We start from the raw sequence: 19,272 nt of genomic DNA, 5'->3' as shown, positions 1-19,272 counted from the left end.
AGGCATCTAGTTCACTCATCTAATTTGTCAATGTTAACTACTAGTTCTCCAGAGGCAGAGTCAGCCACAGTTACTACTTTTCCTCTAGCTTGTATTTACATTTACTGCAGTGGTAGAAAAGAAAACAATCCTCTCCCCACGCCACTGACCCATACAAATTTGTCGTCACCCAAGGGTTAAGGAGCTTGTCAGAGGGCACAGTGCAGGGCTGGGTGCTGATAAGGATGGACTGGTAAGCAGGACAGCACAAGTAGGTACAGTCTAAATGAGGATGCACTCAAGCAACCTCCAGCAGCTTAAAACTTGGAGTAATGCAGGTCCCATGGCAGCTCCCTGGCACTTCATCAATCTGCAACTGCCTGCACATAAATTCCACCTTTTCAGAAGATGTAACTTGTAACAACTTCCACACTAGACAGAGAAGCTGTCAACCTCCCAAGGTCACCACACTCTCATCAGAGCAGCCAAGGTACAAACAAGAAACACGTCAGAGAAAGATGAAGAGCAGCAGCTGTGTAACTCCAAACCATCCACCTCATGCTCGGGGTTTGGGATCACTAAGTGGCAGACACAGCTGGTATGGGATGTCTGCACCTCATGTCTGCACCTCATGTCTGCAAATGTCAAAAATCAAGGGGCATGATCCAATAACAATCAATTCCCTTCCCAGAACCAGCTCGCCAGGGCAGCTGGGGAGGCAGAAAGGGTCCAAATGTGCAAAATGCCTTTCCACCAATTACTCAGTGCCAAAGGCTGCCAGGAAAAGACACAGACAGCCTGGGGCAGCAGGGACAGGTTCATGGGGAGGTGGCTCAGCATGTAAAGCCACGGGAATAAGGAGGAAGGTGGGACATTCAAAAGGATGATGTTTGTCTTCCCAAGTAAACATTATGGTGATGGAGCCCAGCTTTCCTGGGGATGGCTGAACACCAGCCTGCCCTTGGGAAATGATGAATTAATTCCTTATTTTGCTCTGCTTGTGTGTGCAGCTTTTGCTTTACTTGTTAAACTGCCATTACCTCAGCCCACAAGTTTTCCCCTTTTCTGATCCTCTCCCCCATCCCACTGGTTGGGGAGTGAGTGGCTGTGTGAGGCTTAGTTGCTGACTGGAGTTAAACCAGGATAGAGTGTTATGCCCCCAAAGTTAAAACTATTAAAATATCAGCTTCCAATCACTTAGAACAACCTAGAAGTTGACCTGTTCATCAAGATGGCTGCATAGAGCCATCCTACTCTCAGCCCCAAAGAGCAATAGATCTGCCTGCTATTGTACCACTTTGACGAAAAAGCACACCAAGAAGTAACAACATCCTCTCTAACAATTTTTATCCAGCTCTTCTTCTACTGGAAGATCACAGCTTTGTTCTTAGCTTCTGCTGACAAGAACTCTCAAAGTTGAGAGTTGCAGCTCTTCCTATAATTGCCTATTTTGATGAAAAAATATTAAAAAAGCCATTACAACCATGCCAAGACCACTGTATTTCATCCCTCTGATCCTTTTATCGAGTGAACAGATACTGGTGAAACATCAGCCAGTTATTTCCCAGACAGTGCCATTATCATGTTGACAGAAAGCAAGTAGAATGGAGGTTTAAATCAGAAAGAAAATGAGAGATTTGGGAAGACTGGAGAACCTCATCATGCCAGGAGGTCAAAGGATTTTTTCAGCAACTCACTTCTTTGGCACTGGAAATGGATAAGAAGTTTACAGGATTCTGATCTTCAGAACAGTCCCTCACACAAAAGGAGAGATGATTTCAAAGAACAGGGGCTGGATTACACATTTAGAGATCACAGGCATATTTAACAGGTCAGAAGGCCTAAAAAGATTAAAACATCAATGTTTGTAGAGTAACAGCTTCTTTGGAAAGCTATGCCAAGACATCTTTATTAAGCAGAGTTTGCCAGGCCCTAAAACATCAAAAAGCATTTGTGGAGTGTCAGATGGAGCTTTGAAATCCGTCTCACATTCTTCTTTGTTTTGCCATCTTGCCCTTAAACCTTAAAGTATTAAACCTGAGGGAGACAAGTGAATTTATAAAACCTGCCATGGCAGCTACAGATAAGTATTTGATTACAGCTCTTGGCATGTGCTGAATCACCAGATCATCACCCCAGTGACCACTTGTATGCAGAGGACCCACGCAGTAGAGAAGTGAGATAGAATATCAAACCACGTGTTCATCATTTTGACAGGATCTTTGGGAGCATTATATTTACATATTAATTCATATGTAGATATATATTTTTAAAAATGGTTGCTCCACCACCTACAAGGTATAACTCCATCACTATAGTGACTAATACAGTAGAATACACATGGATAATACGCAGCTGTTCCCAGCAACACCCTGATTAAAGCAGCTAAAAGAACTTGAGGAGACTACAAAAATCACAGTAAATAAAATACAAGAAATTATATTAATTGCCTTTCATCAGTTATTTCTTCAGAATTTACGTGTTTGACATGCATAAGACTAAAACTGAAAGAATAACACTTGTTGGATGTTGTTACATCTTCTGTAGTTCCCAGAATTACTTCTGGCAAGTAGAATTTTTGTAAATTTTTATCCAATTAGTATATACAACAAATGTTGCTTATGCACAGCTGATCTCAGCTTCCTGGAAAACATCCCTACCAATGGCCATCTGATTAGTTCCCATTAGGAGGAACATACTGTATCTGAATAGGAGGATTGGAAGAAAAACAAATGACCAAAAAAAAGCAGTAGGCACATTGCAATGATCCCAAGAGAGAAGGGTACTGTACCTTTGCTCATCTGAGGCACAAATTCAAAAGGGTGGGAAAAAATCCAGCTTATCTTCCAAAGTCTTTTTATTGCCTTTTTTCAGGTCAATGATTTAAACCACACATCATCCTTCTGGAACCTAAGTGAAGTTTCTGGTGCTCTGAACAAGTGATTTCAAACACTGAAAATATCTGGATTCTAGTCCTATTTCATGCTCTTTCTGAATCCTGTCACAAAGTAACTGATGACTTCAATCACACTGCAACACTGATTTCCTGCCCTGGATCAATACAAAACATTTCTTGATTAGGTTTTTGGTGCTAGGATGAACTTCATCACTATCAATCTTATTGACTGGCACCTTAAAGTACTAGTATATGAAGAACACTATATTTATTTTTAAACAAAGGTTTCCACACGCACATATAGACTGAGCTACAGACAATTTATACTGCCAAACAGCTCATAAAAAATGGGAAAGAAAGGAGACAACAGAGCTGTGAAGGGACAGGGAATGAGGACCCAAGGAGAATATTGAAGGCAACAGATACTGGGCAGATTTCAGAAGCAGTGCAGAGTGTTGACAGCACAACTGCAAAAATATTTTGCTTAAACACAGACAAGAGGCATGAAAATCCAACTGAAAATTCAGTACACACACCATTTAAGATAGCGAGTATGTCACTTGCTGCTCTCTATTTTAGTGAAGAGACTTCACCTCAAAGCATGTATTGAAACCTAAACATAAGACTATTTTGAAATGTAATTTAAATGTTGCAAGTCCTACCTCTGGACACAGGTATTTATCTGTCATATTTATACAGCAACATCATCCTCAAGCTTCCTTAAGCATTTCACAATCATATACTTCCAGTACTGGGAAAATATGATCACTGCCAGGGTGGCTTCCATAACAACCAGAGCACAGGATATCCCTGAGCAATTAAAAAAAACCCCTGTGCACTTTGAGTGAGCATTATGGTACAGTCCTGTTCCCCCTGACGGCATTCAAGGACCTTACCCACATTCTACGCTTTGACAGGAAAACCAAATTCTGTACATAAACCAGTTCCAATTAGCTCCTACGACTGGTCCAGCCTGTGCACTGGATAAGGCAGAAAAGTTGATAAAAACTTGGCATATGATTAATTAAGACTATTGCCATGCATATTCACAAGCAGGGTGAACTGGAAGTGTTTAACAATGTTTAAATTTTGGCACTTCCCCAATTTCTTTGTTTTTCAGTCTCATTGTAGCTGATCTGTGTATATGTTTGTGACCTCTGCATGTGCTATATGTTTGTAAGATGTTTGCTCTGTCTGCACTGAGCTAACCTCAGTGTGATTCAGGAAAACCAAAGTTAGAAAGCACAAACTCCTTATTTAGTAAAGGGAGAAAAACAAGTGCCTCCCAGAAAGAACTGATTTCAAAGACCTAGGATGATGACCGAAGGTGGATCTTGTGAACACCTCCCTAAAGCAGCAAGTTTTTCCTATTTATTCTAAATATATATCTTTTTCCCCTCTGCAGTGCCAAAGGTCTGCTTAATTCACACAGATTTAATTGACACAAAGGAACAGATGGCTGGAGGCCAGTGTTTGAGAATGTCTGGTTGTGTAAAACAGCATGCACTTCCAGTGTGTACATGAAGAAGCTTTGTGTGTGAAAGGTAGATAAATAGGAATTCATCTGGAAAAAAAGGAAACACAATGGATATCATACAGGAAGTTTATAATGAGCAATTGAGGCTGGGTCCTGAGGACTGAGCGACACTGGTCACACATGTGGCCAAAAAGCCCACGCTGGTAAGAATAGCTGCAGTCAGCCTGCTTTAGCCAGGAGCCAGTTTGAGAACATATGGCAAAACAAATGATTCAATGCAATCTGCTCGTTCTGCCGCTTCCCCTAAATATTGCTGTACTAACATCCTCTGCTTTTTGCCTTATTACAGTGTTACTATTTAAGAGCACGGAAAACACCTGTAGGGATGACAGAGACCTACAGAATTACTAACGTGATATGCTGCTGTGGAGATTCTCTTGCTGTTTGCATAGATCAGCTTGAGATGTTTACACTTATCTTGCTTCTTACTCATGTGAGAGAAGGGAACAGAAGGAAAAGCCAGAAGGCTTATGCAGTTTGCTCCTTTTTCTTTCTTGCACACAACAATGAATGCATTCTCCCAGTACATCTGGATTTCACACCAGGCACCCCAGCTCCTACCCAGCATCACTGCCCTTAAACTTTGTGAGGCTCACAAGAAACAGAAGTTTTACCATTTAAACCCCTATTCACATCCTTCAACTTTTTAAAATATCAACTTTCAGGCCTATAATATCCTGAGACAAAAATCTCAGTAAACAATCGAAGGTTTGAAAACGTTTTTCCTTTTATAGAAGTGGCTGTACAAATAAATAAGCAAACACACTACCCAAGCAGTGACGTCTGAGACATCACTGTCACCACAACTCATTCATCTATCAGAAGTCTTGCCATGTTTATTATTTTAAGAGCCACTGAGTTCCCCCAGAATCAGACTGTATATACTATAAAAAACTCCAGTCTGTTGTTTTTTAAAATGAACTTCTCTTAATGGCAAAGGGAAGGTGTTTGAAAACTTGAACTTTTAAGAACTGGGACAAGAGGAAGTAAAAACATATTCTAAGGTTTTCATTTAGGTTTGTTCTATAAAGCTCAGGCTTTAGAAGTAAATTCAAATATTTCTGAGGATCTTAACTACATGGATGCAGACTGACAGACTGCTCTTGGTTTCAGTGAGGTTCTGTCAATAAGCTGCTGTGTAACCTTGGATTATTCCCTCCTCACTGTCTCACTGTGCTCTGCCTTCTCTTTTCTCTCTTCCTTCCTTGTCATTGTTTGGGTCATTAATCCTGACCCTTTGAAGCTCTAAACATGTACTTTGGCATATTGTAGGTAGTCCACTAAAATGATGGGACTACTTACAGAGAACACTTACATATATAGTGTAAATATATATAGTTAATTCATTTATATATATATATATATATGTATAAATAAATTTTTATATATAGTATTATAAACAAAATTAAATAGAGGTTTAACAACATAGTTTTGTGTATGTATGAAAATACACCAAAAGAACTAGAAGCTAGTTATCTATCTGTATCTACTGCAACTACACATTATTCCTTTCTTTGGACATTTCCACTGTCAGCTCCAATTCTGGTGGTTATCTACAGAGATTCATAGTATGGGGCACGGTACCATATCACAGTGCAGCTCCAAGTTTAGGTCTCCTTTATTAGTGTGAAGTCGCACATATCCCTTCTTCTTCACATACTGATATCTCACAACATCTTCTTCAATAGCAGCTATATCAAAGCAAAAGACAGTAATTAGCTCTCTGTAAGCTTATTCATTGATCTTTAGAAATCATCAGTAAACAACTCATAGATTCTACTGTCTGACCCCTTCTCCTGGGGTACTGGGTCTTGAGGGATCCTACTCTGCAATTCATCTACGATATCCTCGCATTAATCTCTGCGCAAAACACTTGCCATTATAGTAAACCACCAACTCTTTGAGAACCAACCAAATAATCTGTATTTTAAATCCCAGAAGCATTCAGTATTACAAACTATAATTTTCAAGCAACATCTATCAACCACAAACTTTGAAATCAAATTGCTTCTTGTGCTGGAAGCCAAGCAGGTAATCATCAGTCAACCACAAACTGCTGACATACAGAGACCTACCCAGTTCTGAAAACAACTGAAGCTGTTACTGGAGACATTACTGGTAAGTCAAACCAAAGGATCAATCGATGGTGTTTCCATTCCCATTTTGTCAAAATGTCCAGTTAGACAGATATTTTCTATACTCAGTCACCTGCAGATCACTGTAACTTAAGTAAACTTAAGTAAAGGAACTGAATTTGGTAAACGCAGTTTTAGCAATGCGTTCAATCTTTGATTAAGTATGTGACATCTAAATTTTAGTGCCCAATTTTGTCAACTGGAAATACTAATGACTCAGTTATTTAACCAATATCCAAACTAAGCAAATCTTACACATTTGTGATTAGGCTGGAGAATAAAAGGAAAACTTTATTGCATTAAAATGCATTTTTGTGTAACCTTGAAAAGCAGTAAACTAAAAGTTACCACCACAAAATTTGCTGTTGTTCTAACCAATAGCAGGGTAGGCCAAAAAGGTGGGCAAGATTTTGTATGGTATTTGAGGAGAGATATTTCATTCCTAACTTAGAAAAGGGGATATGTCACTTTGTCATCCCTGGGCAGAGAAATATCTCATTAATTTCCGTTCAAAAGAAGTACCTGTCATTCAAAGCCAAAGCTAGATCATAATTGCTCCATTATTTTCAGAATAAGCTCACTGGAAAGTAAGGATATATCTGGTCTGGGAACACATTTCCATGGCATCAGTACTGACCAATTACCAATGCATTCCTTCAGTCCTCATAAATGTATGGGTGCTAAGGAGCACACTTTAAAACTCGGAAGTAAATAAACAGCTGGTAGGTAGGTAGTTCTGGTACCTGCTTCATGGGTAGTTTCAGGCACCATTGCAGTGGAGGTGAAGGAAGCACTTACAGCTCCAGTGGAATAGTGAGCCTGTTTGCAGAGGAAAAAGCAAGAGAAAAAGACATTAGATCTCAGAATTTGTCTACCAAAGATACTATACAAGCATTAGAAACAATGTCATCCTTCTGAAGGCAGACTTTCTGCTCTAGCTCCTACTGAAAGAAACAAATACCCAGCACAGTGATAATTCTCCATCTGTTGCCTAGATTTGCTCTGATGAAACTGTAGTAAAGGCTGCTCATGCACTGAGCCAAAGGGGCTTAGTGCTTCCACTACAGTTTAATATATCACTATGCAAAGATTCTACTATCAGAATTTATTTGTGTGTCCATGGGTGGAGATAGGCAAGGAGTACTTCTGCCAAGACATCTGTAGAAGCCTCCAGTGCTGCTGAGTGAGTGGAAGGAAAATCCAGTGAACCACAGAGATGCTGTGGGGGAGAGCAAACCAGCCCCCTCCCACAGCCGGCCCTACTGCATGTAAAGGCACCATCCCCTGGTTCCCAAGGTCTATTTTGAGCTCTGTAATTCTGCAGATGGGAGATGTTAATGTCACACATGGATTTTGGAGTAAATTACAAAGAGCTAATAAACCCAGAGACAAGTTTAGCAGTTCCAGGGAAATGCCTGTAAGGAGTCCAGGCCAGGTCAATGCTCATTCCATAAGGTTTCCCTGCATCCTAAGCAAGTTTACAGCTATGCCCATCCACATCATAAGCTGACAATCCCAATTCCCCAACATGTGTAGAGCACAGCCTTGCCTCTGCCCTCTTTTTTCTCCTCCTTACTCATTTTTTTTTATTGTAACACTACAATGTCTCAAAAAAGGGGGCATTTGTGATCCTACCCCTTGGTCACATACATTCCCTAATCTGTCCCTAAGCCCTCTCATTAAAAGCTGTATGGTGCACTGCTATTAGTTTTCATGTAAGGGTAAACAAAGCCAGTAGGCACACACATTCCAGAATTATTAAAGGACAGAAGAATACTCTCTCTTGCCCGTTTCAAACAGCCTTTGATGTAGGAAATCTAGATGCAGATGAATTGTTTCTCTTGACAACCATGAGCATGCACCTGGAAGAACATCCTTTAAAATATTCCACTAAACCCCTGCATTCCAGTGGAAAAAAAATGGAGGAGCAGCTGTGGATGATTTATGTATTTGCCCACACTAGAAATTATTCACTTGCACTACCCTTACAGTGTGCTCTCTCTGCCAATAAATGCAGGAAGCAATGATAAACAAACTCAGAGTGAGAGATTACAACCTGGGAAAAAGGTTCTGCCAACACATGCATAACCACATCATAAGGATTCTTCCTTCTTACTGTGCTCCACTTCTCAAATGTTTAGGTTGATTTGAAATGATTTAACAAATAGAAACTCACTGACATATACTATGCATGTCTAAGGAATCCTGATATGATTCTCATATTTTCATCTATGACAAATTTCTGTGTGAGAGAAAACAGAAGGAGCAGTGTTTGTTTATACTGCAATACGGCCTCTAAGAAGAAAAACAACTATTACCATTCTTGAAAAAGTCAACCAGTACCAAACTACAAATTGAGTCAACTTACTGCATTCAGCTTATCCACTTTCTTCTTTTCAGGAGCCTTCATAGTAGCTGCTAAAATATCATCGCCTTTGAATTCCTTATAAAGCTCCAGTAAAGTCTCTCGGGTCTCTGTATTTGTATTTTTCAAATAGTAAGATGGATCTAATTTTGCTTTTTCTTCATCTAGGTAAGACAAAGTTAAATCACTCAGAATTAAAAGAAAAACTGTATTTTGTTCTCCTTCAGCTTATTACATATCTAATTACACAATTTTTTTTTAATTCAACTTTTTTTTTTTAAATATAAAGGTCTAGCAACTGTATTTATTCCTACAGACACAGTGACAAATAGCAGTGCATAACACTAATGACAGTGTAACCCAAAATACAGCACAATAAATATATGATGTACAAGAAAAAAAAATCAAACCAACTATCATGAAAATTTATTTGAAACCACTAGAAATTATCTAAGTCCATTCAAGTCTTGTAAAATTTTTATAGAACAATAAAGACAAACTACAGTTGGGTACAATATAAACTTCTGTCCTTCATCTCCGCACTGAATGGCCAGGCCTGTGATGCAAAAATCCCTTACTTTGACCAGGTGAATAGAAAGAAATGCTTGCTTGCACAAGATTAAAAAAACCCCAAAATCAGATATGAGCATAGTAAGCTAACCACTGAGAGACGTCCTTCCAGAAAACAGAGTCAATTCCATAACATCATCTTCAGATTTTGCATATTTGGGTTGGTGTTTTCTCAGCCTACCTTCAATTCATCCTTACCTGGATCAATTACTTTTATGTTGTTCTTAACATGAAAGAAGTTTGAGACATTGAACTTATCCAGGTTTGTTGGATCCTGAAAATAATTAAAAAACCTAGTATCAGAGACCTTGGTAGGCACCTATTCCAAGCAACAGACTAGTCCAAAGGGCAGACACCACCATAATAAATAAACAAACAGGGAGAGACAGAATAATTTTCATACTCCCCAAACCACAGAAAGATGGAAAAAATATAAAGCAATCAACCCCAACCAACATCAGCAATGAGTCTGTTCACAGCAGACTCCTTAGGGATCTGGAATTCAGTTCCAAACATAATATTACACATATATCACCCACAGAAGTTACCACCAGAGCTCAGCTGAGTCTACCCTATCCTAGTGAGGAGCAAGAACAATGCAATTCCCTGGTTCTTTCCTTTGTTCTGAGCTTTGGTTTAAGATCTATGCAAATGCACATAAGCTATCTCCTGCTATTTATAACCCTGGGCCTGATTTGCACATGCTCTGTGAACTTTTGCAATGCATTTCAAAATACAAATAAAACCTCAGAGCAAGTCTCTGCAGTAAGAACTGTTTTGACAGTTGTTTTTTTCACTAGTGCTTACAGAACTATGTTTAAAAATAATGGGAAAAAAAATGCTATTATGAAAATTCAATTTAGTGACCACTGGAGGAAAACAGCAGAAACACACAGTCCATTAACTGTGATTCTTTATGCTATCTCTAGGCAACTTTCTGCAGAACTTTGACCTTTTGTTAGAGAGAATGAGACAAGGAATGCCTACTGGTGATCTAGGTTACTTTATACTATTATTAAACAGTCTTTAATCCTCTCTTTACAATGACTTCAAGGTTTTCTCCTCAAGCTCCTCTGCAGCACAGAAAGGTCAAAACATCAGTCCAGGACACCCAGTCACTTATGGAAAGTCTGTCTTACAGAAAACAATTCAAACTTTCAAATAGCAAAGTAACAAAATAATATGCAATAGTTTCTAGTTCAATGCAACATACTATGCAAAGAACTGTGTCCTAACATGAATAGTATTATATATATTATCCTAAAAAATTTAACAAAGCTTCTCAGACTACCACAGTTGATAAAAAGTTTGAGAATTTAATCTCTGCCAGAAGTAATGCTTAATACAAGCTGAGCTGCTAGCTCCATAATTTATAAAATGATCTAATTATGCCTTTCATTCATCCCTGAAATGGTATGCTTCCACCAGAGAGTACATTTTTAGTTTTATTGCTGGTAGTAAAACCAAAACACATTTATGAAATCAAGCTGTGTGATTCTCCACCTTAGTGTGACCTCCTGGCTTTCTGCTGTCCCCTTTCCTAACCACCAGATAATAATTTTCTATTGTTTCCTGTCCCACTGTACCACTCCAATAGATCTTCATCAAGACAAAAAAACCCGCCCAAAAATTACATCTTTAAAATCTTGCTTTAGAAACAATCTTTAAATAAAACTACTAAGAAATAGGAAATTTGGATCTATTTTTTAGCCATTTTTCTTTCCTCTGACACCAGCACTCAGGTGTATTTATTATTTATTACTTTACATACATATTTATATATGTGTGAATAGAGATGATTTTGACTCTTGCTTTCTGACAGTCAACAAGATGCATGGAGAAAGATTGGAGAAAGAACTCAGTGTGTTTTCACAAGACATTTTCACTCCCAAATACTCCGCAGCAATCATGAGCTGCAGCTTTCCAAGACAGCAATCATTGCCCTGCACATAAATGTACTACCTCAAAAGGTGAAGGAAGGAAGCACTGCTTACCCTTTCAGGAAAGGGAAAAAATATCTGTGTATTAATATTAATAGAGATAAATGGATTTATAGCAATCCATGTCTGCAGTTCATGGCAAAACTGAAGGGCAAGACTGACTCCTGAAACCAATTTTTCATGGACAGGAGGAAAGGCAGCAGTAAAAATGAAACGGAAAACACCTTCATGATGTTCTTCTAAATAAAGCTTCTTCATTTATTGATTTATTGATTGTTTAAAAATAAATAAAGGACATCACAACTGCCAGTGTCTTACAAAACCCTGTGCTCAGGGTACCACAAATCAGATTAGTCCACACAGTTTCACAGGCACAGTTCATTCAAACATCTGTGTGGCTTAACCAGCCGAATCACAGGCATCGAGCACCTCCAGCAAAATGTTTACAGTCTCTTTCCTTGCAAGGGGTTTCTCAGGGCTCTCCAAATCACCACCAGCCCCTGCTTTGGCAATGCATCCATTACCGTATGAAGGACAGCAGAGGCCAAAGGCTCCTGCTCCTTGCAGACCAGCTGTCCATCTGCCCTCTGGGAGATCTGAACTCCAAACCCCAGAACTGTGACCCAGGTCCTCTGTACAAGGTCCTCCCATCACATCCACGTGGGCCATCTGTTCCAATAGAAGCCTTGACAAAGGTTTGGTTTACAGTGTTGTCCCTTGTATTCCTGGTTCTGCAAAGCAAGAGTCTCACCACACATCCAGAAGGGGGACAACCCACACTCCTACCCCAAAAGAGATTTCCCTCTGGCAGTGGAAGAGCCCCTCAAAAATGGTTCCTCAAATTGAAATTTGAGTATCATCTTGTACAGGACACCTAGGACATGTTTATTCCTCCCTCTAAAATACAGCATCTTGATATACTAAGAGAAGTTCAATCAGAATTAGTTTGATTAGAATTAGTGTGAATTTGAATTAGCATACTGTGAAAGAACTGCAGTGAATATTAAGTCAAACACAGAACACCAGTTGCTTCTACCTGACCCCAAGAGCACAAACACCTCTGACCAGTCCAACCTGTGCTGCAGAAGACACAAACCATTTCCTAACCAAGTCCTACAACACAAGAGACACATTTTTTAAAGGTAAGACTATGAAAATTTTGTAATTTTGCACAGTCTTTAGACATATCACTTCAGGAAGAAAACTGTCTAAACACTAATAACTAGCCTGCCAAGCTCCTCTCATTGCATCCATGACAGTTACTGGGCACAAAATCAGAGCAGTCCAAACAAGATGCCACAGGGATGGGCAGACAGACATACTCACATTGTCAAAGCCTCAAGCTCTCATCAATTACTTGCCTCTCCTGGTCAGAGAAAGGCTGGACTCATGGGGATGTTCCCAATCCTGTTAAGATTAAGGCCTGGGGCCCAAAGACCTAAAGAAATAATTTCTGTGTAAGTGCCCAGAAACCAGAAAGGAAGATGAACCATGGCCTACTTTTGTTTGCCTTAGCATGTTTAAAAATACGTATTCAGAACACCATGGTTGGCAGTCTCAGGGTTTTTCTTACTAAGGTTACGAACCATAAACTTTAGTTTAGCAAATTACTAGCACAGATATAGACTTCAAAGGGTTGCTAACTATCATCACTGTTAAAAATCTCCTATTTAATGTTTTCCTGAAAGCTGAGGTCTGAAAACAATCTCAAATTTTATTCCACTCGTTTTTTCCCAGTAATTTTCTGGTTTTACCTACTTAGGGAAACAGCTTGAACTCTGCTAATCTTAAGCGCCACATACAACCCCCCAAAAAGCAGGTTAAAACCAACAGGTTTACACTGTGTGATTTCTTTTAGCCCTGATTTCTCTCTTACCATTTGGCTGGCCATGCTGCATCCCTAATTATCCTCAGGACTGTCACCCGCATATGCCGACCATGTCCCACTTCCTTACCTGCTACTCTGCACATCCATTGGTGCAGGATTCTCCCTCACAGAGACCTCACCCACAGCCGTGAGGAAATCTGCTCTGACCTTCTGTCACACAAAGAGCAAACGAGGAATAGCTGAGGAGTGAAATATCAATTAACACTGTGCAGCTCAGCTACCTCCAGCTCTGCTCATTACGTGCTTCCTGCCACAAATGTCAGTGGTGTTTAACAGCTTGTTGGGAGCCATGTCTTGTCCACAGCTGATTAGGTTATATAGAAACAATAAAACTGACATAAGGAAGCACATAACAGTATACGGCTTTTTTCCCCTATAACAGCAGCAAACCTGTTAGCATTTACCCAGACTTGGTGTTTTCTTCTCTTCCTCCCCCCATTTCTGCAGTACAAAGAAGATGCATTTGTTAGCCTGCATCTACCAGGGAAGGCTCTCTGCAGGCTGCCACCAGAGCACTGTGCCTGTTACCCCTGGCACAGCAGGGCAGGGGCTTCATTGCAATTCATTCAGCAAGGAGGAATCTCCCACGTGTGCCTCTGCCTCACCTGCAGCACTGCCACTGAGTACAGCCACACTTGCCATTAAATCCCCTGCCAGCACACAGCTCAGCAATAGCTTCGAAGAGTTTCCAGAGCAGGAATAATTTCTGCTGTATCCTCACAAACTTAAGTTTGTTTCTTGTTTGTGAACAGAGCCACAGTGGAGGATGACAAATTGACAGGGTGCTAAAGGGGAAATTGTTCTTCACTCCTCTGAACACTTCCTACCAAATGGGATGTGAAAGCTGGGTATTTCAGCATTCTTACTTTGCTCTCCTCAGGACCTCTCACACTTGCTGGGATGGGAAGTCCACCAACGTGTCCAGCAAAGCACTACCTGACCCTGTTCCTCTCTCCACACTGAGCTGGGGCAGACACTTGCTTCAGCCTGCCTGGTGTTATATGGGGGAATTCAGATGACAGGTATTTATGTGCTTGCCATTAAGTTCCACATCATCACACAAAGAATAATTTGCATGATATAGGATTGAAACACAATGCAATTTACATTCACACAAATTAATAATAATTTCTACCAGACTGTTGACCAGATTTTGTCATAAAGATTTGACAGCAGATATTGAAATCTAGCACTCAATCCCTCAAAAATTTAACTTGGAAGATAATTTCAAATTAGGTTAAACATTTAAACTGAATACTAGCTTAAAACCAGTAAAATATAGGACTGGAAGAATCACCTAGTTCTGCACTGAGGTCTAATGTAATATTATTTCAAAAGCTGTGCTCAATCCTACCTTGAAACCAATTGCAAAGTGAAATGATGAACATCAATGAACCAGAATGGCAAGCAGAAGAGGGAGGTAAGAACACTGCAAACAAGTGTTAACAATATCAGCTTTTCCATTACAGACACCCTGTCCCCACAGATCTCCAAGTGCTTTACATCCTGCCTTACCCATTAAGTGTAACTAATTAATCTTACAGTACTAGAGTTGTCTGTCAGCTGGGAACACATTCCTGACATTTTCAAGGGATGTTGAGTTAGGCTGAGCTGATCATCTTTCAAGGTAAAGAATATAAGTGGGTTTAAAGTTCTGAGAAACACAGACAACATACATACAGCATATTCCATTTAAAAGAGATATGAACCAGTACAGTTGGGAGAAAAATTATCTGAAATAATGATAAACTGCAAGGAGAGAGAAACTTGGAAAAATATAAGACCTGCACTGCAGAAGATGGAAAACCTGACTTAAGTTTGTAGCAAGATCACAAAGCTAAGAAAAGGAAATTTAAATTTTAGTGTAAAGAGCTACAGTCTAAAAAACCCAGTCATACTGGGAGTGCTGTATCTAGGAAGGGTATCATATGGAATAATGTCGTGCATTTCTGTCATCATCAGCAAGATGCTAAACTAGAATCCGTGACTTCTTCCGCCTCAACAACTCCATTCCAGTACTGGTAATGTATCTTGCACACCAGGACATGGTATTACTCTTTACCTCCTGCCCTGACTGGCTGGATAATATGGCCATATGCTGATGAAAAACTGCCATGCTCCACCCCAGGATATTTGCATTTCAACAGGGGAAAAAGCAATTTCTGTATATGGACTACACGTAGGAAGCACTGCGGATTCCTTTACAAAGAGAAACACATCTTAGACCTAAGACGGTATTATTAACAACTAAAGCTGTGATTCTGCTTTTTTTAGTTTCAAATTAAAAAAAAAAAAGTTGTCCTTTTTAACAAGTAAATAGCACATAAATAACTGCTACTAAATTCAAAGCGACCAGATGAGATGGTGCTTAGCAGAAAAGATAACAGGGTGGATTATGACTTGTGTTTGAATAATGTTTAGCACCAAGAACAGGAAAAGCACATTATGCAATTCTGTCTCTTCTGAAAAGAGCAAATCTTTTTTGGTTTGTTTTTAATTATATATATTAGGAGAGAGAAGCCAAGTTTGAGGTCAATTGCTATTCTGGTAAAATCCAAGCAGATGTAGGATTGTCCTTTATGTATCAATAAGGAAAAATGTGATCATACAAATAATCTGTAAAGATACATCATTCCTATTTTCCACTTACCATGTTGTATTTCACTACCAAACACAGGTACCCCATCTGTTTCCTAGGACATTCAGAGTCAGCCTCTGGAAATGCTATTTTCTATTGCTAAACACAGCTATTACAGACAGCCCTATTCAGCTGTTCTTTGCAAAGTAAAGAATGTTTTTAATAGCAACTTCCTTTATATCTACTTTTTTGCCAAACAGCAGGGTCAGTGATACCAACTCACTCTCAATTCCAGCTCTCTTGGATACCACAGCACACAATTTACATGGGGGAATGAGAAAACAGCAAAGTGATAAATTTCAACACAGAACTGAAAGGTTTTTAAGAGAAGGAGGAATTGGGGTAGAGCTCTGAAACACAACAGATTGCAGTCATGAACTCTGGCTAAGAAACAGAGCCACAGGTGGTGGAGCTTGGCAGTGTGAAGCCTGAAGCCACCACGCTGCCTGCAGTGCTGTCAACAAGAGAGCTTGTAGAGGAGACATCAGTCTGTCTTTCAATAATTTATATGAAGAAAACACTGTGAGAAAATAACAACACATTTCTCTACCACATATACTTAAGCAATTCTAATATCCATGCTAGTCATGCCACTTCAGGTTGAATCCTGGCCTCAACAGAGCAAGTCAGGGTAGGGCAGCATTTGAATAGGAAAAAATCAAGTTACATGTGCAAGTTTGCAGTGGCTGTTGGGCAGTGCAGTAAATGGCTCTCACTTCTCCTTCAACAGCCTGAAGCCATTTTAGACTGTTTGTTAAAAATAACTCTGAAAAACATGTTTAAAACCCGATCTGGTAAAAGGTCAAATTTTATCTGGTCGACAGCATTCAGATGGTCAAATCTCTTGCAGTCCAATCCCAAGATGGGGGTGTCTTTGCTATTTCTAAACTTATTTAAGAAGAGTGTAGCACAAGACTGTACACTGCAGAAGTTAACACCAATCCATAATGAACTGTTTACTTAAGAGGATCAAATCTACTCACACATTATGAACACCACCCTAAATGGAGGTGGGAGAGGTGCAGGCAATGTGTGACTGTGACCTTGGACTGCACAACTACCAGAATCTACTTAGTCTCATATTAGACATATTCCTCCAAACAAAACAGAAGCCCAACATGTCAAGAGGGAAGATGAAAAATGTTGATAAAAACTCACATAGGGAATGACTAAATTTTTAGATGTTGCACTTTGAGATTTAGCGGACTAGAGCAGCTGTGAAAAATCAAAGCTAGGCAAGTAACAGGAAGACACTCTTTATACATACATTCAATTCCAACCCTACAAAACATACCAAAATATTTTTTTAGCAACTGCACATTTCAATTATTTGTCCAAAATAACTTGGTTTTCCATACGGGTACACAGACACATTTTTAGACACTTGTCTTTTTTTACTTTTCCAAATCCATTAGCAACCATGCAGTTACACAGAAATAACATTCTGTTGGGAGCTTTCAATCTGAAAAAAAAGCTGTATTTTTTGCATCCATTGGAATAAAAACATTTTACTTTGTTGCTTTAGCTTGAACAGCAACAAGCCCAAAGGAACAGAGGAAAAATATTTAAAAACATGCTGTTAAGCACTGGGAGTAGGGAAGAAGGGCTACGCTTTATTTAAATTTAGACATAAATGAAAAATATTTTTCTATTTGAATTAGACTGTATTAGTCTTGGCTAGTGGCAATTAAGAGTTCATGAGATGCATACTAACTCATGATTTCAATAATAATGATCCTAGAATATTTTTTCCCCTGTTTTGAAACCATGCAAGCTTAAAAGTACCTATTTTTAAACAAAAGTTTTAGATCTTTTGATATGAAACTTTATCTGTAAATAACTATCTTTTACACTGTAAAATTTACAATGCTCTTTTAATTTAGGTTTTAATTTTCTTAAAATCAGCAAAGAACCAACATTGGTATCTATTAAGAAGAAAAACATTCCAAACAAGTAATTAGAGAAAATCCTCTGGTTTGCTGCTTGTTTGATTCTACATTTAGAGAAACATTCCATGGAAAACACTTTTCTGAAGCTTTGACTCTTTTATACATCATTGAAAGAATAAGACAGACAATCCACTTCAGTCTTAATGTAACATGTCAAGTTCCTAAAAGTTTAAATACTTTACATTCTAAACATTGTTTCTTTTGATACCACAGGCCACGTGGGGCAACTTACTACTCTTCCAGATTGTTATATGGCATCTTTGTGACTCATCTGGATAACAAAGAAAATACAGCAAAGTTTTTCTGTTCAGTGACTCTAGTTTCCTACCAGAACAGTGTACATAGCATTTCACCCTCTGCAAAAAAAAGCTGTATGGTGTGAGGTGTAAGAGAAAGAAAAGTTTACCTGCAGTGTGACGATGTCTTGCCGAGTGAAAGGCTCATCTGTCAGGAGATCCTTGTAGCTCTTCGGTTTTATGTTCAGCTGCTCAACTGCCTAACAGCCAGGCAAAGGACACAGACAGCAAAAATCAGATTCTCGTGTGTAAATGTTACAAGTAAATATGTGATATCAATAAAATCTTGAAGTACACATCATAAAGAAAACAACACTGGATATGGATTCATTAATTGAAGGATTTCTTTGCTACTGAAAAAATAAATAAACCTGCTTTTACAGTAAGGATTATACAAAGAAGTCACGATTAAAATTCCACTTGGGTTCACATAAATGTTCACAAAACATGAATAAAAATGCAGTTTAAGTGTCCATTAAGGCATTTTTTCTCCTATTCCCCCAGCTCCAGCTAAAATGCTCTTTTTCATTCACTGATATGGATAGAAATGAGGCAATTTGTGTTTTTGTGATGACACTGTATCAAAAAGAAGACAACAGAAAATTTGGCTATTATTTCAACTGAGGAGCATGTAAGAGCTACTTATTTTGAAATACAAGATTCAGTACATGCAGATTAACTTAAGGTTTTAGAAATATTATTTAATTCATATTCTGAAGTTGTTCCTATTTTGAAGGCTAAAGTTGGACAACAATTTGTGAAGTTAGTTCATCTCCCTGTCCTTTAATTTCCCTGGCTGTAAAACAAGAATAAAATTTACCTGTATTTCTAAACCATTTTGTGATCTTTACTGAAATGCACCAAGTATAAAATAGTAGTAATGGAATGCAACAGAGAACCTACCTCATAGGCAAACACATTTCCAGTAGTCTTGATGGCCACAATATGGGAGTTATTGGTAAATACAGTAAACAGCACTGGACAGTGATACTTGCCTGATAGAGGGAAAAAAGTTTAAATTTCACACGAAGACCTGTAACTGTTTTGAAACAGCTAATTTCTCTGATCTCTGTGGATGA

At 38.9% G+C, this 19,272-nt stretch overlaps 1 protein-coding gene across 1 annotated transcript in view; it reads right to left on the bottom strand.

The window, feature by feature from the left end:
* Nucleotides 1-19,272, bottom strand: part of PPIL2 (peptidylprolyl isomerase like 2) — a gene marked incomplete at its 5' end in the record, with an annotated part of 67,754 nt that overhangs the window by 30,429 nt on the left and 18,053 nt on the right. Inside the window, 6 exons of the mRNA XM_008634107.2 lie at nt 5,997-6,103; nt 7,291-7,366; nt 8,916-9,076; nt 9,681-9,756; nt 18,304-18,393; nt 19,097-19,188. Coding sequence (XP_008632329.2) covers nt 5,997-6,103; nt 7,291-7,366; nt 8,916-9,076; nt 9,681-9,756; nt 18,304-18,393; nt 19,097-19,188 — 602 coding nt within the window. The remainder of the gene's footprint in view (nt 1-5,996; nt 6,104-7,290; nt 7,367-8,915; nt 9,077-9,680; nt 9,757-18,303; nt 18,394-19,096; nt 19,189-19,272) is intronic.

The sequence above is a fragment of the Corvus brachyrhynchos genome, unplaced genomic scaffold, assembly GCF_000691975.1.
Source record: "Corvus brachyrhynchos isolate BGI_N302 unplaced genomic scaffold, ASM69197v1 scaffold114, whole genome shotgun sequence".
Classification (NCBI taxonomy): Eukaryota; Metazoa; Chordata; class Aves; order Passeriformes; family Corvidae; genus Corvus; species Corvus brachyrhynchos.
This window is presented reverse-complemented; position numbering and strand designations above follow the sequence as displayed.